At 37.5% G+C, this 23,228-nt stretch overlaps 2 protein-coding genes across 6 annotated transcripts in view; one reads left to right on the forward strand and one right to left on the reverse strand.

Moving 5' to 3' along the window:
• The window catches only part of LOC127242881 (protein TRAUCO-like), a 24,966-nt gene continuing 1,738 nt past the window's right edge, over positions 1-23,228 (forward strand). Inside the window, exons 1-5 of one of the 4 annotated variants that reach the window (XR_007836899.1) lie at positions 1-1,117; positions 2,266-2,505; positions 3,356-3,465; positions 20,017-20,147; positions 21,954-21,993. Coding sequence is in view for 2 of the 4 variants with exons in the window: in XM_051262594.1 (XP_051118551.1) it covers positions 13-1,117; positions 2,266-2,505; positions 3,356-3,447 (1,437 nt within the window). In the remaining 2 variants the exon portion in view is untranslated. Of the gene's footprint in view, positions 1,118-2,265; positions 2,506-3,355; positions 3,608-7,746; positions 7,973-20,016; positions 20,148-21,953; positions 22,095-23,228 lie in introns of those variants that run through there. The other 3 variants (XR_007836898.1, XM_051262594.1, XM_051262593.1) reach the window with 3 other exon arrangements.
• The window catches only part of LOC127242880 (ABC transporter G family member 15-like), a 6,798-nt gene continuing 5,629 nt past the window's right edge, over positions 22,060-23,228 (reverse strand). Inside the window, exon 8 of one of the 2 annotated variants that reach the window (XM_051262591.1) lies at positions 22,060-22,609. In XM_051262591.1, the coding sequence (XP_051118548.1) occupies positions 22,253-22,609 (357 nt within the window). In that variant the 3' untranslated portion in view covers positions 22,060-22,252. The remainder of the gene's footprint in view (positions 22,610-23,228) is intronic. The other variant, XR_007836897.1, reaches the window with a different exon arrangement.

Here is a 23,228-nt window from a genome sequence, read left to right on the forward strand (position 1 = left end):
GTCGAATCGTCGATGGTGTCGATGGATCCTCTTCGGGAAGCGTGTGGAGGCGACGAGAACGAGAGAACCGATAATCTGTCCATCGGTGGAGAAACGGTGAGCGCCGCCGCAGGGGTTGGATCCGATGGAAAGCTCGGAAGCGGTGAGTTGAAAGCAGTGAAGGAAGAATCGGACGCCGCGGCGACGGTTGATGTTTCGTCGGAAGAGGTTTCCACTCCACAAGTGATTAAAACCGATCGGATCGACGAATTAGCCACCGAGAATGGCGGCACGGTACGGTCTGAAATAGACGGCGTCGGAGAAGCGGAAGGAGTTGCGGAAGAAGGGGAACCGCCTTCGAAAAGGCTGAAGCAGCTCACAGACATTGGCGAAACCGAAATCGGAAAGACCGAAGTTGCAATGACGGAACTGCCTTCGTCGGCCGACGCAATTCCTCCCACTTCCAGTTCTGCGAAACCGCCGGCGGCGAAAACGGGCAAGAAATCGAAGAAGAAGAGCAAGGACGTGTGGGTGAGCACTTCCAGGAAGGGGAAGAAGAAGACCAAACAAGCATCGAACAATATTAAATCTAATACTGCCCTCAACGGGGACGCATCAGCTGGGCAAAAGCTGTTGATTGCCCCAATCGCTAGGTTACCCGACAGGAACGACGATAGTCCAGATTTGAAGATATGCGTTTCGAAAGTTCACAAGGCGGACAAGGTTGATTTAAGCGAGGACAGATTAACAGCGAGCAGCATAAAGGGTTACAGAATGGTGAGGGCGACGAGGGGAGTGGCAGCTGGTGCGTGGTATTTCGAAATCAAAGTGGAGTATTTGGGGGAGACGGGGCACACGAGGCTGGGATGGTCGACTGAGAAAGGGGACTTGCAGGCTCCTGTAGGGTTTGATGCTAATAGTTATGGTTATAGGGATATCGACGGCAGTAAAGTGCACAAGGCGTTGAGAGAGACGTATGGTAGTGAAGGCTACAAGGAAGGTGATGTTTTAGGATTCTATATAAATTTACCAGATGGAGATTCCTATGCCCCTAATCCGCCACGGTTGGTCTGGCACAAGGGGCAGCGCTATGTTACTGCTCCCGACCCCAAGCAGGACCCCCCAAAAGTGGTGCCCGGTGAGTTAATCAATACTCACCCTTCTTTTGCTTGCAATTTGCATTATTGATTACATTAGGTTATATTTAGCTGTCATCTACACTTTCAGGAATGTAATTTACTGGAGTGGAGTTGTGTCTCATACGTGCTGATTGAAAATTATTTGGTGCAGTTTATAGCTACGTCTATATTGTGGGCCTTTCAGTTTCTAGAGTTTGTCTATGGGGATAATATATATATATATATATATGTATATATGTAATGTGCTATATTTGTTTCTATAAGTTTGTAAATGTCCACTGTGATCATTTCTGCAGTGGACAGGAATGTTTATATCTCTTGACAAATGAATTTAGGCATTCTATGATGCATGAAGTAGATTTAAAGGCAAAACTGGATAGATCAAATGCAAGAATAGATGACTGGATATTGGAATCACAGGAAAACTGACTGCCTTGTGGTGATTTCGAGTTTTTTTCTGCTATCTTAATTTTGTGCTTATCATAGTTTCTGATTAGCTGTCGAATCTAGTAGTTGCAGTAGAATTCTGTCTATATGTGCATGTTTATATTCAACACTCACCCCTCACACCCGACTAATGCTCTCTCACCTAGCCTGCTATCGTTTGAGTAGTCATATTGCTACTTGTGTAATTGTATATTGATTAATGTTATACCCATTCTGCTCAGTCTATGATTCTTGTGATGATAATATATATACATATTTTATCTGGGACCATTGTGAACTCTACTGCTGAATGCTGTTCCCTGATCTGCTTGTGTGTTAGTAGATTTTTACTACAACAAGCTTCTATGTGAATATTACGTGTTGTGTTCATCAAGAGCCTGTTGTAATTCTAGTTTTAGAGGATTTCAACCTGCAAGGATGCTTATCTATCGAAATTATCAATTTGAGCCATTGCTTGAGCATTTAGTTTGAAATAGTAGGATAAGTTCCTTCAACTCACTTCTTGTTTTCCTTTCTATTGAATTTTTAGCACAAAATAGTTTACTCCTACTAGCTTGTGTGGGTCATATCTACATTAAAGTTTATTTTGCTATTATTCTGGTTCTTATCTTATGCCTTGTACTTTATCTTCTTGTAAGCTTAACTTTGCAACATGGGATTCTTTGTATGGGAAATATCCTTATTGAGTTGTAATGTGCAGGAAGTGAGGTATCTTATTTCAGAAATGGAGTATGCCAGGGGGTTGCTTTCACAGATCTCTATGGTGGTCGATACTACCCTGCTGCTTCTATGTACACTCTCCCAAACTACCCCCCCTGTGTTGTGAAGTTCAATTTTGGTCCTGATTTTGAATGCTTTCCTGAAGACTTCGGTGAACGACCTGTTCCAAGGCCTATGATTGAAGTTCCATACCAGAGTTATGATAGCGCAGCTGAACATGGTGTGTTCAATTAGAAAAAGGGGAAAAAAACTAGTTTTAAATCATTTTTGATACCCATTACTCGTATAGAGACATTATGCCATTTATTCTTATGATTTTTTGTCGCTTGGTTTCGACAACATAACTGACATTGAATGATAACTTAATTATAAATTCAAATTTCCCTTATAGGTTCTATTTTAAGATAGTCATTAACGTTGTTTTAAAACATGAAGTTGCTTTGAATAAGCAAGCTATAGAATGAATGAGCAGGCTTCATATTTATCCAGTGAAGTGTAGAAGTATACTTTGCTGTTTAGGAATTGGTCTTTAAAGTGGGTTATGGATTAATTACACAAATTTGCGTAATATGTTTATACTATTTTTAAGTTGCATAAATAATTTCTTCAATGGTGATAACCTTTCAGTAATTTCACTACATTTTCATTATACAGTGTTTTTATGTATATTTGTTCTTTTAAAATACTTCCGCAATAATTTAATTCAGATAGGAATGGGACAAAATGTCAATCTTTGTAAACATTGTTTTACCTTGTTTTAACTTCTTTAGCTTAGTATTGTCTAATTCCAATAATTTAACCCAATTCCTTATTAACCCAACTGATGTTAGAATCAAGCAATGATAGTTAATGAAGATGTTAAATTTAAAGAGTACTTGGGCTATACGAATCTGCGAAGGACAAGCACAAAAGATTGAAGAATTATAATACGACTTATTGTTACCATCAAACTACTTTTTACATTCATATTACATGTCTTAGTTTCTCATTTCATTATGTTAATATTTGATGGTGGAGGTGGGCTGTTCTATGTGAACTCCGCATGATAGTTACTTTGTTTATGGTGACAGGTAATCCATGGAATATTATCAGAATGTGTCCTATGCTCAAAGTAAAAGAGGAAAACTGTAAAATTGTGAAAGGTGCTAAAATGCTTGGTTAAGCTTGAGCTAGCACTCAGGTTGGTAGTGTTTCATACATAAAAATATTTACTTGATTGTATATTCTACTCCTATCAATTGATTGTTGTGTATCCTTGTTAAAATCTTTTGCTACTGTGCTAGTCAATGAGTTATGGTGCCTGTCTCATGTGTGATCTCATGTTATTAAAAGTAGGGAGCAATATATGATGACTAAAATATATTTATAGTATCGAATAAAAATCACTATAATAAATGAAAATAAAATTTAGGGTTTGTTCTTTTATCACTTAAAAAAATAGAGCTTTTGTAACGGAAAATTGACCGCAGCAAGAGTTTTGTAATAAATGTTGGTAGTAGTGAAGGATTTGGTCGTGGTAAAAAGAAGTTAATCCATTAGAACATTGACTTATGTGTTACACTTTAGTTTTCTTAACAATTAACTATCACTAACAGAATGAATTGAATATAGTTTTTGTCTTTTCGTATCTATAGAAAATAAAAGTAATCTTACTAATTGCTAAAAGAATAATTACAAATACAAAGTACATTGATAAAAAAGGAAAAAGCTCATATATCCCCAAATGGCCATTCAGAACCAACAATTAGCATTTTCTACAACCCCTTCCTTCAAGTAGCCCCAGATTTGTCACCCTTCCTCATCAAATCGCCTCGCGCTGCCGTTTGTCGCTTCTACCGGAGTTTTCCGAAATTCACTCCGGTGATTTGAGGATCCCACCATCCAATTGATTTATAGCCATACAGGTATGTGTTTTTATGGTTTCAAATCTATTTAGGGTGTGTTTGTTTGGGAGATTGAATTTTGGTTTGGGATTTAAATAGTAAAAATTTTGAATTTGAATAGTTGTATGATGTGATATAAGTAGGTATTGATGTGATGTTTTGAATGTAAAGTGTATAATATAAAAAATAAAAAATAGTTGTTTGATTTGATGTTTTTTAAGGGAAATTTTTTTATGAATAGTAGAAATTGTAGAAAGTTTTACAAACGAACACATAATTAGTTATAGCTCAGTGTAGAACTGTCGTCGACATCAACCTTGCTCGGCTTGGGGGATATTGTCAGCGGTGTACTTGATTTGGGTATAATGCGCTGTTACCATAAATGTTGGTTTGTAGGTTCTCAACAAAGTTCAGAGGGCACATAGATACATGATACTTCTTCAGTATATTACAAACTAGACATTAAATGGTTTGGGTGTCACCTTTCCTTTTCCTTTATGCTCTGGTCATCCTCACCTCCTTCTCAAGTTTCCATCCCCGCCATTCCTTGCTCTGGATGTATGGTAACTCACCTTCGCTCAATTTCAGATTTGATTTTTGTTTAATGCGTTTGAACTTGCAGGCTACAAATTGGCGAAATTGTTGGGTTTATACATAAAATTGGATAGCTTTTGGTTGTGTGCGTAATTGGGTTGTTTAATCAATTAGATTGAAGCTTGCTGCTGTTCGAATGTTATCATTGAGTACGGTATGGTTTTGCTTGCAATTAGAATTGTTAGATTTTGGTGTGATTAGCTTGGCTATAACTGTGATTTTTTTTATTTATTTTTTATTTTTTTAAAGGGCGTGGAATTTTGTTATGGTGATGTGTTGAATAAAATTTGATTTAGGAATTTGATGGATTTACCAAGATGTATTTGGATCAATAAGAAAAGTAGGTCTCTTCTGAGTTAAGTTGACGAAAAATTTGGTTAGGAATTTGATGGATTTACCAAGATGCATTTGGATCAATAAGAAGGTAGGTCTCTTCTGAGTTAAGTTGACACAATTTGGTGATGATTGTTAAAATAGTTCTGATATTAATTGGATGTTGAATTGCTTGCTCACTTGATACATATATTTCATGTAAGGGTAGGTATTTTGCTACTTAACACCTCATTTGCTAACTTGAAAAATTTCCATGGTTAAAGATGATGTTGATGTTGTTGCTGCTATGCAATCCAGGAGTCTTTTTTAACTTACTGATTTGACTTGATGCCTTGCTAGTTTATGCTCTTGACTTGGTAAGTTATCTTCTAGGTTGGCCTTAATGATTTCTCATTGAAATTTTGTCGAATATAGAGTACTATAGGTTAGAAGAAGGAAGGAATTTCAATCTTCAGGTGATATTTACATATGATTTTGACTATTGTATTGATAAATTGGTATATGGGCTGCACTTTTTTTTTAATAGTGTAATTTAAATTGTTTTAGTTGCTAAGTTTGGAAAGAGTGGTGTAGTTTGATTATGATAAACACATGGTTGAGTAAATCTGCTCTTTCATGACACATTCGGCTGTATTTTTGGTTAAATGGCTATATTCCCATTGATTTTATTTTTAAAAGTTCAAACCTGCTAAATAATTTGTTGTTTGGTTTGGTTGTAGCTCTTCCTTGGTATATTTGATAGGGAGTAGGGACAGGAACTCGAGAATGAGGAGGGGGCGAGGCCCTCGTTGGTGTACCGGAGGGGGGGCACGGGCTTAGGCTTGCTTTTGCAAGCTAGAGCTTTTAATATTTATACGGTTGGGTTTTTAATTATTTACTTTTATTATTTTAGGTTGGGTTTATTTATTGTTTATTAGAGAAACTTATTTTAATTTTTGTAAATAGAGTTTAAGTAGTATTATTTTCATCTCAGTAAAAATGTCCATATTATTGTATACACGGTAATATAAAAAAAGTATAATTAATGAATAATTAAAAAGTGTATTAGTAAAAATAATTATTATATGAATACAAATAATTATAGGTTAAGATTGAGATAACTAAATAATTTAATTAAAATCAAGATAATTATAAATTATAAAATTTAAATGATTAAAGTGTACAAGTATAAATTACTTGGGATGGACGAAAATCGAAAAATTGGACATATTATATGGGATGAAGGAAGTAGTATATAACGAGTAGCTGGTGTTTGAGACATTCTTTTTAATTTTGGAAATAAAGTAGCCTTTAGGCTTTTGGGCAGAGTTGATTCCGCTTGATATTTTTTTTTAGCAAACGATTGATACTGTTTGATTAATCTTATCTATTTATCTTGCTTCTATCGATTGGTCTGGCCTACCAGATTTCGTTTTTTCCGGAATGACGAGATAGTCCTGCGATCGATTAAATAGATTGAAGGCCGATTAGGCCGAAATAAGGAAAAACTAGAAGAGAATAGTGTACAATTTGCAAAGAACAATGCGCAATTAGTCGAGACGGCTTCTCTAGCCGTTTGAAAGAGATTTTAAACCTGTCACCAAAAGGGCACTCGTTGGCTTGAGTGACACAAGGAGGGGTGTGAGGGCATCTTTCACACCCCCGACAGTGCCGCCTACATGTGATTAGTCTCATGGTGGCATGACAACGACGCTGTTGCCGTTGTTTGAAGGTGGCAATTTGATTCAATGGATAGCACAGGCTGAGCAACAGTTTGAATTGAATTGTATCCAACCGGATGTGAAGGTGGCATCAGCTGTGGTCACTATGGATGGGCTGGCCTTGTACTGGTTGACATTGTTGAGAGCGCAAAAGCCAGCGATTTCACAGGAGGAGTTCACACGGGCTTTGGTAGCGCAGTTTGACACGCGATTTAAAATAAGCAGGTTTAGTGGTTGTCCAGGTCAGTCAAATTGGAACTGTGAAGGATTGTTTGCGGGGGGTCGAGCAATAATTTTTTTAAGATTGCAGGGAAGCCCCCATGACAGTTCTCAGGAACAGATTTGGAGTTGTCTAGTCTGTGGCTCGTTCCAGATTCACTTGGCTTTTGCCAAAGCTGTTAGCAGAATTAAGGGTAAAGGGTCTATATTTAACTGTAATAAACCTGTTGGAAATAAATAAAATAGAACGCTTAGAGGCCAACTACTCCGAGTCGATTTGTAACGTGTTAAAAAAACCACAAGAGGTTTGCACTTCTTGAAAAACATATAGTTGTTATGTGGTTATAACACTTGTGTGTGTAAATGAGACTTGCCTATAGCTGTCCAAATTCGAACGGAAAATAAAACAATACACAAAATTTGATAACCCAGTTCACTTGTGTGGGTAAGGTCAAGGTCTACGTTAGAAGAGGAGGAAACACCCCTAGGATAATTATTATTTTATTTATTGTTAAATTATTGATTTTGAGGATTGGGCTTGGCCATAAGTCCGCCGCATGTAGGTCATGTTAGGTTAGACAATCATTATTTTGATTTTGGTTACAGAGCGAATTAGTTTTTTTTTTTTTTTTTTTCTTTTCTTGTGGTTCTCTATTTCCATTGATTCGAATAAAGTTCTCTTTTTGACTAACCCTAAATAATAACAATTGGTCCTACTTGTCGGATCCTCAGCTGACGAAATCATGCCCATCTTCAATCAACAACGATTCGAGTTACTGAAATCAGCCGTTGGAGAAATACAGGAAGAGGTAAATGAGATACAGGAAGAGGTAAATCAGATCCCCTAGGATCTTTCCGCCAAGCTCGAGACTTTGGGAGAACAGAATACGAATGAGATGGTGTCGCTGCGGCAGGAGTTGCCCGCAGCGATCACGGCAGCGTTCGGCGGCATTAGTGTTAAGTGTAGGCTTATTTAGGTAATTAACCCTAATGGGCTTAGGAGTTTGGATCCAGTTGTTATTAACCCTAAACATAGTCTATAAATACCCCTTTAACTTGTAAAATATGTGCCGCTTCGTATTGAAGTAATAAAAAAGCTTCTTGGTTGCCCCCGTAGACGTAGGTCGATAACCTTTATTGGCCGAACCACGTAATCCTTTGTGTTATACTTTCTTGTTTGTGTGAGTGTGTGAGAGTTAATCCTAACAAGTGGTATCAGAGCGAAGTTGTTCACCCGAGTCACACTTGTTCAAGCATAGCAGAACTTGTTCAAGAGCAGAACAAACGACAGACAGAGCAGGGGCAGAACTGTGTCAGAGTAGAACAACGTTAGACACGTCAGATCCGTCAGGCGTCAGACCCGTCAGCGCGTCAGATCGTGCAGCAACGTCGCCCAGTCTACTCGGCATCACTGATCGCCAACAGCACGCTGCAGATCCGAGAATTTGTATTTGCATGATTAAATTATGTCTGAGGACGGAAAGATCAAGATTGATAAGTTCGACGAAAAAGATTTCAGTTGATAGAATGTGCAAATTGAGGATTTGCTTTGCCAGAAGGATCTCGATTTGCCTTTGACCGGAAGAAAATATGAGGAGACGAGCGACAATGAATGGACAATCCTTAACAAGAAAGCCCTGTCAGTTATCAGATCTACGCTAGCAAAAAATGTTGGACTCTACATTCTGAAGGAGACTACCGCATATGGGTTGATGAAGACGTTGACAAACATGTACGAGAAGCCATCTGCTTCCAATAAGGTATTTCTGATAAGACAATTGGTGAATACAAGAATGAAAGAAATGCGTCTGTTACTTCACATATAAACGAATTCAATACTATAATATCCCGATTGTAGTCGGTGAATATTAAGTTTGACGATGAAGTTCAGGCTTTGCTCTTGTTATCGTCATTACCTGAAAGTTGGTCAGGAACAATCACCGGCGTTGGTAGTTCAGCAGGAAATTCTAAACTCACTTTTGAAGGCATTCATGATTTAATCATCAGAGAGGATATACGAAGACGAAACTCTGGTGAAACTTTCAAGCGCCTGTTGAGCACGGAAAGAAGAGGCAGAAAGGAAAAAAAAAAAAAGAAAAAAAAAAGGAATGTAGAGGACGATCAAATTCCAGAAAGAGAGGTCAGTCAAAGTCAATGAAGGACATTCAATGTTGGAATTTCAAATAGTATGGGCACTTTAGAAATCAGTGCTCAAAACCGCCTGCGCAAAGGAGGTCAATGCCACTATAGACAGCTTAGACGATGCACTCATTTGCTGTGTTCAACTGAGTCGTGGATTATGGATTTTGGTGCATTATTCCATGCTATTTTTAGCACGAAGACGATGAAGAATCTACGGACAGGTAACTTTGGCTAATAACAACTCTCTTGACATCACAGGGATGGGTGATAGATTTAAAGACTCCTTCGGACACTATCTGGACGTTGAAGGACGTTAGGGTAATCACTAGTCTTAAGAAAATGCTCATCTCCATTGGGCAGCTGGATGATAAGGGATATACCGTCACGTTTGGAGGAGGACAATGGAGAGTCGTCAAAGGCAATCTCATAGTTGCCAGAGGCAAGAAGAAATGTACTCTATACATGGCCGATGTCTCTGAAAATGAAGCGAATGCAGTAACCAACAAGCAAAGTCCGTCTATTTTGTGGCACCAACAACTTGGCTACATGAGCATAAAAGGAATGAAGATGCTTGTCGCAAGAGGAAAGCTTCTGGATTTAAAGAGGGTGGTGATTCCAAGTTTGTGAGCCCTGTGTGCTTGGGAAGAAAAAGAAAGTTTCTATTGCAAAGACGGGGCGGACACTGAAAGCTCAGAAGTTGGAATTGGTTCACTCTGATGTCTATGGACCAACACCGGTCTCTTCCTTTGGCGGATCAAACTACTATGTAACGTTCATCGATGATTCAATTCGAAAGGTATGGGTCTATTTTCTTAAAAACAAGTCTGAAGTTTTCAATACTTTTAAGAAATGGAAGTCTGTTGTTGAATTAGAAACTAAGCTGAAGGTGAAGTGCTTGAATTCGGATAATGGAGGTGAATACATCAACACAGAGGTCACCGAGTATTGTGCTGAACACGGGATCGGATGATCAAGACTGTCCTGGGCACATCTCAGCAGAACAGAGTGGCAGAAAGGATGAATAGAACACTAAATGAGAGGGCCAAAAGCATGAGGCTGAATGCTGGACGTCCGAAGGCGTTCTGGGCCCATCCAGTTAACATTGCTGCCTATCTTATCAATCAAGGACCATCAGTGCCATTGGGTTTCAAGATACCTGAAGAAGAGTGTTCGGATGCAGTGCTTATGATCTGACAAGAGATGGTGACAAGTTAGACGCCAAAGCCAAAAATACACCTTCATTGGATACGGAGGAGACAAGATGGGGTATCGGCTATGGGACTTTAAAAGTAAAAAGTTGTCAGAAACAAGCATGCAACATTCAATGAGACTGAACTTTTCAAAGACAGAAGCACAGAAAGTCCGAAGGTTACGAAAGAACAAGTTGAGTTTGACAGTGATGTTATCGGAACGAGAGAGTCAGTGGGTCCTCAAGACACTGGGAGTCAGGAGAATGAACCTAGTACTGACGAGTTGAAGGCAATCAAGGGGACTTTGTTGACAGTGAAAGTTCAGAAGAGGAAGGACCTCCCCATTCACCGGTGCAGCCGCAGCCAACCGAGTCCCAATGGGTCAGGAGATCCACTAGAGTTACCAAACCTCCAGCGAGATATGATCCTAGCGTAAACTATCTCCTCTTGACTGAAAATGGTGAACCAGAAAATTATCATGAAGCAATCAAGCAGAATGATTCGATTAAGTGGGAGCAGACCATGAAAGAAGAGATGAGTTCCTTGCACAAAAACAAGACATGGATTTTGACTGAACTTCCTTATGACAAGGAGACGCTTCAAAATAAATGGGTATTCGAATCAAGGATGAATCAGATGGGTCGAAAAAGTACAAAGCTCATTTAGTGGTTAAAGGATTTCAACAGAAAAAGGGAGTGGACTACACTGAAATCTTCTCCCTAGTAGTAAGAATGACCACTATCAGATTGGTTCTCAGTATTCTAGCGGCAGACGGCTTACATCTAAAGCAACTAGATGTTAACCCTACATAGTGATCTCGATGAGAATATCTACATGGTACAACCTGAGGGGTTTCAGGTTGCTGGCAAGGAGAATTGGGTCTGCAAGTTGAAGAAGAGCTTATATGGTCTAAAACAAGCCCCCAGGCAATGGAACTTGAAGTTCGACAACTTTATGATGAGAATGGGGTACAAGAGATGCGAAATGGACCAATGCTGCTATGTGAAGAAGTTTAAGTGTTCCTACGTCATTCTACTTCTCTACGTGGATGATATATTGATAGCTGGTGCAGACATGACGGAAATCAACAAATTAAAGCAACATATGTCTGAGGCATTCGAGATGAAAGACTTACGTCCAGCCAAACAGATACTTTGGATGAGTAGAATTAGAAACAAGGATGGCACTCTGACACTATCTCAGGAGAAGTATATCGGGAAAGTGTCAGAGAAGTTCAACATGAATAGTGAGAAGACTGAGCCGAGAAACACACATTTGGGAAGCCACTTCGAGCTTACAAAAGATCAGTCTCTGAGAACAAACAAAGAAAAGGCAGATATGACTAAAGTCCCTTGTGCATTTGCAGTTGGTAGCCTCATGTATGCGATGGTGTGCACGAGACTAGACATTGCTCATGCAGTCGGGGTTGTTAGTCGCTACATGTCAAATCGGGGGAGAGAACATTGGAAAGCCGTGTAATACCCCGTAAAATAATCACCGAAAGCTCGCCGGGGTCCGACGCCGGAGTCGGACAATATTATTTTGGGTTTAATTTATTTTGGACTTTTGGTGTAAGAAATTAAGAAATTGAGTTTAAATTAGGAGTAAAAGACCAATTTGGACCCAAGTAGGGTAAAATAAATAAAAAAGTTCCAAGTCTTTTATGTTTAAAAAAAAAATAAAAAAAATAAAGCAGTCTCAGACACGCCAGCCAGCCAGCGCCATCCAACCCCCCTCTTATTCCTTGGAATTTTTCTTCTCCAAAACTCTTCCTTTTAGGTCTTTCTGTTAAGGTAAGTAGGATTAATCTTAGATAGATGATATGTTCTAATTCCTAGACCCCTTCTATTGATATTTTTCAAAATTATTTTCCAATGAGTTCGCCCTAAAAGTGTTAGATTTTGCCAATTTCTTCTAAAAAGTTTATTATAATGTCTCCTAGGGCTTATGTGAAGATTATTATAATATTTTAAATTGAAAATCGTTGAATTTGTGGAATGAGTTTGAAACCCTAGTTTTGCCTTAACTTAGTTATGGTTTTTGGAAAAAAATTTACGATTATATTTGAATATTATGATTTTTGGAGTTAGACCATGCCTATTGTGATTGACATATTCTTCAAATGTTTATTTGGCGAAATAAAGTGAGATTATAGTGAACTTGTTGGGTTTAATATCCTACTTTTGCTTGGTTAAATGTTGACAATTGGAATATTTTGAGTTTAAAACACTCTTTTTGAAATTTGCCTAAGAGCATGTTGAGTATTGCGTCAAATTGGTAATTGAACTACCCGTCGATCGTTTGGATGATAAGGCATAGCCTTCCACCTCTGTGCCTTGCAAATACGTGAGGGTATACCGGTATTTTAGGATAACTAGCTAACCTTGAATTAGAACCCGAATGGGCTAAGTCGAGAGATCGAGATGGCAGGTTCCCTTTTTGGGTGATTCCGAGGTGCCCGTCATTCACGATGAAAAAGGTCTTTGGACCGTCATCCGTGATAAGAGGGATGAATTGCGTACAATCCCCTCTTGGTATGTTATATTGGAGACTAGAGGGTTATGAGCCGTTTGGCGCCCCTCGCAAACTAATAATAAATTGATTTACGTTTACTTTGGGTTTTGAACCCTTATGTACACATTGTGGAGCTTTCCTTGAGGGTTGTGACCCTATGCTTGTTATGTGTAACTATATGACGTGCCATACGAAGTAATAAGGTTGAAAAACCGGGTCGAGCGGGCCCTGATTAAGGCTTAGTGGAGTTTTCTTCATGGTGTGTTCATCACCATTATTTGAGAATGAAAATGAGATATAAGGGAGGCGCGTGTGTGTGAGTTATTCTTATGTGATATGTGACATTTTATTCAAATTATCCTTTTCAAATGATTTTTGTGGCATTATACCGTATTAATTTATCTTCGATTAATTGCGCTTACTCAGTGTTGACCCTCTTTTGACAAATTTTTTGTAGGTGATGATGCTTTTGTTATATCTAAATGATACATTCACATCATATGATCCTTTGAAGAAACTAGAACTACCAATTTTTTTCTAGAATATTTTTGAAATTCATTAATTATGTTTAAGAACTAGTCCCTTTTGAACTATTTCCAGCTTATGCTTTTGACTCGAACCTTATTTATTTAAATGATAAGCCAGTGCGCTTTAATTCTAAATCCCTATTTAGCTGTTTGTATTTATTGTTTTAGCCTTAGCGCCACAACGTAGGGCTCGTTGATTGATGAACGAGCCTTCCGGTATGGCGTGGCGGTGACGCTCCGGTTTGAGCCGGCCGGGCTGTTACAAGCCATCAAGTGGATACTAAGGTATTTGAATGGTACTTCCAAGATGAGGTTATATTTCAGAGGCAAAGATGCGATTCTCAGAGGATATTGTGATGCTGATTTGGCTGGATGCAAAGAGACGGTTAAAAGCACTATAGGGTACTTTTCACAGTGGGATGACCTGCAGTCAGCCGAATGTCTAAACTTCAGAAAAGTGTGGCGCTTTCGACGACAGAAACTGAGTATATGGCAATTGCTAAGGCCAACAAAGAGTTAATTTGGCTAAAGAACTTCCTCATAGAGTTTGATAAAAGACAGACAGATTATTCATTACACTGTGACAATGACAATGAGAGTGCAGCCAAACTTGTTAAGAACCCGGTCTATCATGGAGAACAAAGCATATTGGATGAGATATCACTTTATCAGAGGATTAATAAGTGAAGGAACGATGAAGTTGAAAAACATCTCAGGCGCTATGAAACCAACAGACATGCTCAGAAAGACTGTGACGCTAGACAAGCTGATGTTATGCATAACTTCCGCTGGTTTTCATGAGAAATGATGAGAAGTCCGGGCTAATCAAGTGAAGTTGAGGATCTTACGGAAGTAGAATGGAGCGCAAATGTTTCGAAGATTGTTAAGTGTAGGCTTCTTTAGGATAGTTAACACTAATGGGCTTAGGAGTTTGGGTCCAATTGTGATTAACCCTAAACTTAGTCTTTAAATACCCTTTTGTACTTGTAAAATTTGTGCCATCTCATATTGCAAAAATAAGAAAGTTCTAGGTTGTCCCCGTGGATGTAGGTCGATAACTCTTATCGGCCGAACCACGTAATTATTTGTGTTATGTCTTCTTGTTTGTATATGCATGTGAGAGTTAATCCTAATATTCTGTTCAAGCGGGCCGAAATTCACACAAGTTATCCCCGAAGTTTTATGGTTCATTTGAAGTGGAAAAAAGGATTGACAAGGTGGCATACCGCCTACGGCTGCCACCATACAACCGTGTGCACTCAGCTTTTCATGTGTCATTGTTGAAGCGAGTTGTGGGAGATCATCCGATTGAAGGGGAGCTTCCGGATAGCTTGAAGACTTGCGAAATACCATTATTCGAACAAAACGAGATTTTAGCTGAGCGGTTGGGTCCAAATGGAGAACCGGAGGTTCTTGTTAGTGGCACGGTTTAGCGGAGGAAGATGTAACGTGGCTCATTCGGGAAGAGCTCCAACAACAATTTCTAGCTTTCGGCCTTGGGGACCAAACATCTTGCACGGGGGATGCAATTGCTACCGACGAATCTTGGCAATGTCCGGAGGATCGACCGCTAGTGGTTTATTCGCGGCGGGTTCGGAGAGAAGCAACCCACTTTGGGTTGATAGTAGTAACATTTTAATTATTTGATAGTAGTACTTTAATTATTTGAGTATTTTAAAATTTATATTTAATTCTATTATCGAGTCTAATAATAAGATTATTGGGCCACTAGGGCCCGATAAAAAACCTTTAAATATGTTAGAGTCACAAGCTTTAGGGATCATCTAGGGTTTTGTGAATCAATTTTTTGGTTGGGATAGAAGACATTTCATCGTTTTCTATTTTCTTTATTCAATAAAGATTCATATTTTACTACGTATAAGATTCATATTTTGGTTGGGATAGAAGACATATTTTCTCTATTCATATTTTAGATCGAACCTTAATGATCCAATAATCTTATTATTAGACCAAACGATAACATTAAATATATAATCCAAAATACTAAAATAATTAAAGTGCTACTATCAACTTAAAAAGGGTTGCTTTCCTCCGGACTGGTCATGAATAAACTACTAGCAGTCGATCCTCCTGACGTTAGCAAGATTTGTCGGTATCAATTGCCTCCCATCCCCTATGAAAAATGCCGTGTCCCCAAGGCAGAAAGTTGGAAATTGTTTTAAAGCTCATCCCAAGTGAGTCACGTTGTGCTTCTTTTGTTAAACCATGCCACCAAACAAGAACCTCTGGCTCCTATTTGAACCTAGCTGCTCCGCTAAAATCTCTTTTGTGAAAGGCCTGGCGGGAGCCCTATATCCACTTATAAATCTCATATAATATTCTGTCAAACCCAAGAATCATGAACTCCGTAAGATGAAGTTAGAGTAGGCCATGTCTGAACCGTATACACCTTTTCCGGGTCCATAACGACCCCCAACGGAAACAATATGACCTAAATACTCCACCTCCACATATCCGAACGAACTCTTTCCTATCCCCCGTAATTGATTCGTCTGTAACAGTTCTATCACAAACATCAAATGCTTTACGTGTTCATCCCACGTAAGACTATACACCAATATGTTGTTAAAGAAAACGAGTACACACATACGCATATGCGATCGAAATAGATCATTCATCGCAAACTGGAATGTTTCCGGTGCATTAGTGATGCCAAAAGGCATTACCAGAAACTCATCGTGTCTGTTCTACGTGCAAAACATTGTCTTCAGAACACATCTTCCTCTCGAACTCAAATTTGGTGGTACCCAAAATGTAAGTCTATCCTTGAAAAACTGTTGATCCAACTAGCTCATCTAATATTTTATGAATTATAGGAATTGGATATTTATGGAACACAGTCACCTTGTTCAACTCATGAAAATCAATACAAAATCTCCTCCAATCTTTCTTCTTTACCAATAGCACCGGACTCTGAAATTGGCTTAAACTTGGGTGAATGATCCCTCTTGTTAACATATTCTTCACTATGCGCTCAATCTCATTTTTTTGCAAGTGACAATAACGATAAGGCTATACCGACATTGGGCTAGGACTTGGTCGGAGTTTTCTACGATGATCATTCTCGTATATTGGTGGCAATTTTCCCGACTTCTCAAACACGTTTAGATACTATTTTGGTACTTTCTCGCGGTCCCCCCGGTCTACATTGTTGGCTAAAATTGTTGACATAGCTAATCGGATTTTTATGCAACTCACCGGTTCCACCACTAAAGCCCAAAAGTGTGCTTTCGCTGTTTTGAATGAGGTTCTAAGTGCCACCAGTGACTGCGATAGGGTCGGCTCTCCCTAAAGGATCCCAAGATCCTTTCCTTGTGTACACACCCAAATTTGATTGGGCCGGTCCGGAACGAATACGGCCAAGGATTTGAGAAATTGGCTACCTAGAGCTGGATTGCGGGTTCAACCGACCTAGTGGTCCAATCAGCCCGATTAAAGAAACATCCCAATGGAAGCCAAGAAGCTGGGTCAAAGATGGTTGGGAGAAGGGTGTAAGTAGTTGAGGAAATATAGGGATGAGATCTTTATCCAAATAAATTCAAAATCTAAATAAGAGGGTATAATCAGAAGGAGGTGACATTCATTCAACAATTCTTTCTCTGAAAATTATTTTTCCTGCAATTTTTTCATCTCTGTAATTGTTTCCAGATTTTTTTAGTTCTCTTCCATTAATTCCAAGTTAAGTTTCAGTTTTCATTCCTATTTTATCGTCCTCTTTCTTCGTCATTTTTTTGGTTGTCGCGAGATAGCCCGAATCCTTTCTTGAGGAGGCCAGAGAACCCTTAGAAATAAATCGATTCTGGCATGCTTCCGATTAAGCCTCCGAAGGTGATTTTTTACAACAACACCTTGGTTATATGTCACTTTCATAGTTTCCTAATTGACTCGTACGTCGCCCAAAGTTTGTAGTCACGCAATTCCTAATATGGCATCCACACTACTAAGCGAAAAATGTAACAATCGGCCATAATACTTGCCTTGCCGACCCCTAACTGTACAACCTTAGAGACTACACTACATAGCCTTTTTGCTAGCGCCATTGTAAACAATCCAACATATAATATTGACAATGATAATTCTCCGCCAATTTTTGCGACACGAAATTATGACTCACATAGCTATTCAAAAGTATCGTCACCTCTATTCCATTGAACATTCCATAACTCCTAATAGTTGCGGGCTCGTAAAGACTTCTAGTGAATACAAGGGTAGGGACGTATCCCTTTCGTTTTCCTTTTGTCTCTGTCTCTATTCTTGACGACTTACTATCTCCATCGTTCACCTGTTCTCCCAAGACTTTCCTTCATCCATGATCAGTGTACATATTTGTTTCATTGGGTACATATGAGTCGGGTTATAGGGTTGTTTGCATCGATCGCGCCACAATGAATCCTCATCCCTGGATCGAAAGTAGCGAAACCAATTTAATGTCATTCCTTCTATGACAACCATTGCTTACAGTGCTCGATGGTACTTCACGAAATTGTGTAGTTCAAACTATTGCTCTGCCTTTCCGATCTATCAGCACCATTAAATAGAGACAGCGTTATGTTTGAAATTGCTACTTGATTTGCAGAAGGCTGGAAGTTGGCCCACAGTCGGTGGCGCGCTAGGTTTGCGCTTGTTAAATCACAACCGAGGATCCTGTGGGGTCACTGGGCACAATTGAAGGGCGGTTAATACCATACCGTAGGGCTGCCATCAACTCGTGCAATTGTTTGGTCATCTGGTTTTGTATGGCCTCTCTCTGTGTTTGCATCGTCTTAACCACATCCACTTGTTGTCGCGTCTTCGCACGTGCTATAGACAGGGTGGTTAAATTATCTTCTAGCACTCTAAGACTGGTATTCACATCTCTAGAGCGTGTCTTCATCCTCCCTGGAGGTTGGACCAATTGATATGTAGTAAAATATGAATCTTTATTGAATAGAGCTAACAATAGATTTAAATATATAATCTAAAATACTCAAATAATTAAAGTGCTATTATCAATCTAAAGTAGGTTGCTTCCTCCGGACCTGCCACGAGTAAACTACCGGTGGTCGATAATCTAAAATACTCAAATAATTAAAGTGCTATTATCAATCTAAAGTAGGTTGCTTCCTCCGGACCTGCCACGAGTAAACTACCGGTGGTCGATCCTCCTGATGTTGCCAGAATTTGCAGCATCATATTATTCCGAATTTTAGAAATAAAATCGCCTTTATGCTTTTGAGTAAACGATTGATTTCATTTTATTGTGCATAGGAAAACGATTGATACCGTTTGATTACTCTTATTTACTTATCTTGCATCTATCACTAGCAAACAAGATTATTCGAAAACCAACATTGATGTAACTGTGAGGAGGAAAATACCAAAAAAATATGCACCAACAAGAAAAATCAGGGAGTTTATGGTTGTTCTTCTTTATTTTGGCTAAGTAAATTTGTGTTTTGTCTTCTTGTTAGTTTGGGTGTGTTATCGTAGTTGCTAATAGTTTTAGTATATAGCAATGTATATACATTCAGCTGTTGTTATCCTACCCTAGTTAGTTCGGCTTTAGCTCGTTAGATTTAGTTTTAGTTCTTAGCTTAGCTTGCTGTTTGGGTTAATTTGTTGTACTCTTGATTAAGTTAAAACCTTAAAATTTAAGGTTTGCTGTTGTTTGTTGATTTTATCCTATTATTAAATTAGCAGCTCTGGTGTAGGCCATTTCCTGATTAGTTGTTTTAGATGTACTCCCTCCATCCCATATGGGGACAAATTATGTGGGACGGATGGAGTACAACTTAGGTAGAGTTCAATAGTAAGCAGGAGCTGTTTCCATTCCATCCAGTCTGCTTACGCCTGCTGTTGTTTTTATAAGCTGTTTACTGGATTTTTGTCGGCTATTTGAAGAATAAATTATTGTGAAATAAGCCTTTCCGCTTAGTTAGGTTTGTAGTTGTAGCTGATAGGTTAGCTAAATTAGAGATGGTTTAGCGCTTGATCTTAGTGTTAGCATGTAAATTTCAATAGACGTAGCGTTAGCCTGTTCTGTGATGTTAGTCTATTTGGCGTGTTACTTATTGGTTGTTTTAGGTGTTGAATTTGTGCAGTTCGATAGTTAGCATGGTCATTTTCCATTCCATCTAGTCTGTTTTCACCGCTGTTTGTTGTGCCCAGATTCTGACTGTATGGTTAGTTTCAGCTTTACTTTTTTGTGGTTCATTGGCTGTCGCATTAGTCTAGTTTGTTCATTGTTGGTGCGTATCGTAGTGCTGTGGTTTAAGTTTTTTTTCAAATTTGTGTTAGCTGCTTTGCTAATTATTTGTTTATTCGTTGGTCAGTTAGTTTAGGCTTGCTGCTGCTGTATTTTTTAGTCTGTTACTTTAGGAATAAGAGTGGTAAATCCATTTTCACCTTTGTCAATCAGCTTCACCCTTCCATGAATTTAGTTGGTTCGGTTCTTAATTGTTTAAATGTAGTTGTGTATGATTGGTCGGTCTGTGTTGTGCTTGTGTGTTCTGGGTTGCTGCTGAAGCTCTCTATCAGCTAGCTTGCGAGGAAAGTGATGTTGCTATATATTTTTATTTGTTAAATGGATTAACAACAATAGATAATGTATGTTGTGGGTTTATCTTTAGGAATTGGTCTAGCTGCCATTGCTGCTTCCATTGGCATCAAACAATATCATTCGAGGATGAACAATGGCATTGAACAAGAAAATTTTGGACTTTCTTCGGCACCAACTAACAGAAACATCAGCCATATTCAGGTTTTGCAATTTTCTGCTCATGCTGCATTAATTGCACAAATAATTATCTTTCAGCCATGCTAAATTTTTATCTAGTTAGCTTGGTTTGTGGTTTCAGTATTAAGCCTGTCTCAATTCTAGTCTCGTGCTATGCAGCTAAAGAATTTGAGTTTGTTTATTTAAGTTTAATGAAGATCTGTGGCAGTTTGTGGCAGTTTATTTAGCTTAGTAATTGTTGTCGTTAGTTTTGTTCAGCTCATTAGGTGTTAGTTTAGTGTGATGGTTAGCACACTGCTGTGATTCCATTTACTCTCTGTGAGCTGCTGATCTCTCTCTCTCTCTCTCTCAGCTCTTTTTAGTTTAATTGTTTTAGTTTAATATTAGTGCATTTTAGATGTGTCACAACATAGACCTAATAAATTCAACAATCATAACAAAAATATATGATAATAAAGATATTTATACGATTAATCCATCACAAATTAAAGCAAGACTAATGGTTTGTTCACTTTAAGTTTGTTTCTATTTTTCATTATGCAATATTTCAATCTTTCTAAAAAAAAAAAAAAATACTACATCCAACCTGTTCCAGTGGCCCTGGGCACCACCAAAATGAGGCCTACAATGGCCCGCAATATATTTATATATATGTACATATTAATATTATTAAAATTCTTTATGAACTAAATTTTAGGCTTTTAAATTAAATAAATAAATTTTGTATTTATTTTTTAAATAAATTATTTTGATATTGATTTATTTTTCTTTTTAATTAATTTGACTAATTATGTGTTTTTTTGTATTTTTTTGTAGTTTGTTTGTTTAGTATTTTTAATTTTTGATATTTTTGTTATGGAACATGTGAAATTGTGAAGGCATTAATGTTCTTGGAGAGTTGTATTGATATAGTATGAATTTTACCGAATTTATGTATATTTGGTGTGTTTTACAAATTTACGAGACATTTGACAAAATTGTTGAAAAAATAATAATAATTGGAGAAAACAAGAACGACAAGATCAATAAGCTTTAGTTATGACTATGACTAAGAAAATAATATGTGATCTATTTGAGCCCAATTAAATTTCAAATCCAATTTTTTTTTTTTTTGTTTATTTTTGTTGAATTTTTCCTTTATGATTATCGAGTTGAAAAAGTATTTGAATCCAATATTTTATTTACTTCAATAGTTGAAGCCAATTTGAATAGGATATTTGTAATTTTATATTTGTTTGAATAGGTGACACTCTAGTTGAATAGTTTATTCCAGTAGAATTATATACTCGAATTTTAAACTGTTCATTGTAGGTAGTAATTATTCAAACTAAAATTTTTTAGATTATAATGCAATTAGACAATTTAATTTATATGGTAATACCTAGGGTTGTTAGTTTGATTAGGATAGTAATTGTAGTACTTTAATTTTCTACATAATAATGAAAAGTTGAATGTTAGAGTTTATTGATATCTATAACTAGATCATCAAAGATTATGAAAATTATTTTTAGTTAAATTAATGATCCAGTGCAAAACTCATTTTAAAATCACTCTTTGGATTGTGATTTTTTATTGTATAAGTATATTCCTTGCATTCTAATTTCTAAATTTTTTAAAAATTTTAATTGTAGTTATTCTTTATGCTATTATTTAAGTTAAATGAAAACTCCCTTCTTTACTTTTTAAATTCACTGGACACGGAAAAAAAAAATTATTATGTAAATTCTTGTTGGAGATGATCATCTTCATTATATTACAATTATTTGAGTGACTATGCAACTAGTCAATTATCTTGGCCAGGATGAGGTTTAATTCTTGTTTTTTTTTCAGGCTGTGTCCAATTAGATCCCTGTGGAGCACAATTTAAAAGGTTAGCATGCTTCAGTTATTTGTTTTGTATGGAATTAGACAATTAGTTGTGAAAAATGATTCTACTGAGAATGTTGTGTTTACCTCAATTATATGAATCACCAACTAATAAAATACATCGCAATGGTGGTTACAATTCAAACGCGTCTCTGTATGGTAACTCCTAATAAATACTCAAATGTGTCGTTCATAATCCACACACATACATATATGTCGAATCAAGAACTAGTGTTGAGTAATAAAATCTCTTCATGGTGGTTTTAGTGTAGTGGAGAGTTTAGGCCCTCTTGAGAAGATAATGAATGAACAACATGATGTCTTTTTGAAGAACAAGGAGGTGTCTTTCGGAATGAAGGTCTCTTCATGAGATGGTGAAGAGTTCTCTTGGCGCAGTAAGTTCGAAGTATTGGGAGAGCCTTCTCTTTAAACTTGAGTATGGAAAAGAATAGTAGTTTGTATGCTATTAGTATAGCTCCAACTGCTGCCAAATCCCACCATTTTGAGTGATTTATGGAGATGCCCAACATACTAGTCAGAACCATTTCTCCCTTTAGTTTTGGCTGCCCTGGCTGTGGCGAATCGAACTCGATCCCTATCATGTCATTTTTGTAGGCACCCTGCATTTACGAATTGAGTAAAGATGGTGAATAATTAGAATGAACATATCACAGAAGATAGGCGGCGATTACTTTGCCGAATAATAAAATTCAACACGCTGCTGACAATACACAATATAGAGACATACAACACGAGAATTATATTAACACAATACAAATTGACAACACATGATATAAGGACAGTCAATATATGATGAAGGAACATACACAACATGCATTATGTATTTATGTTAACATAATACAAATGTAGCATATGAATTAACAACACATAGTATAGTCTCATATAACACACTAATATATAGATAGATAACACATTAATTATGATAATATAATACAAATGCAACATAGTTCACTGACAGCACATACTACACCTGACAACATACCTATACGGTGCTGAGTAAAACCATATGCGCTAAATAAAAGCATGTGCTGACTGAAAAAATAAAATTAACGTTGCGCTTATTTGCCGAGTCAACTCTATAACTATCTCGTAGAAGATATATAGGCTTTTCACTAAGATATTAAACTTACTTGCTCTTAAAAAGTAGTCTATGGCTCTCTTGTGAGTTTCTAAAACAACTTAATCGTAGAGATTATTAGCTGTCTTACTAAATGTGCT

Source organism: Andrographis paniculata, unplaced genomic scaffold (assembly GCF_009805555.1).
Source record: "Andrographis paniculata isolate CXL003 unplaced genomic scaffold, ASM980555v1 Contig89END, whole genome shotgun sequence".
NCBI lineage: Eukaryota > Viridiplantae > Streptophyta > Magnoliopsida > Lamiales > Acanthaceae > Andrographis > Andrographis paniculata.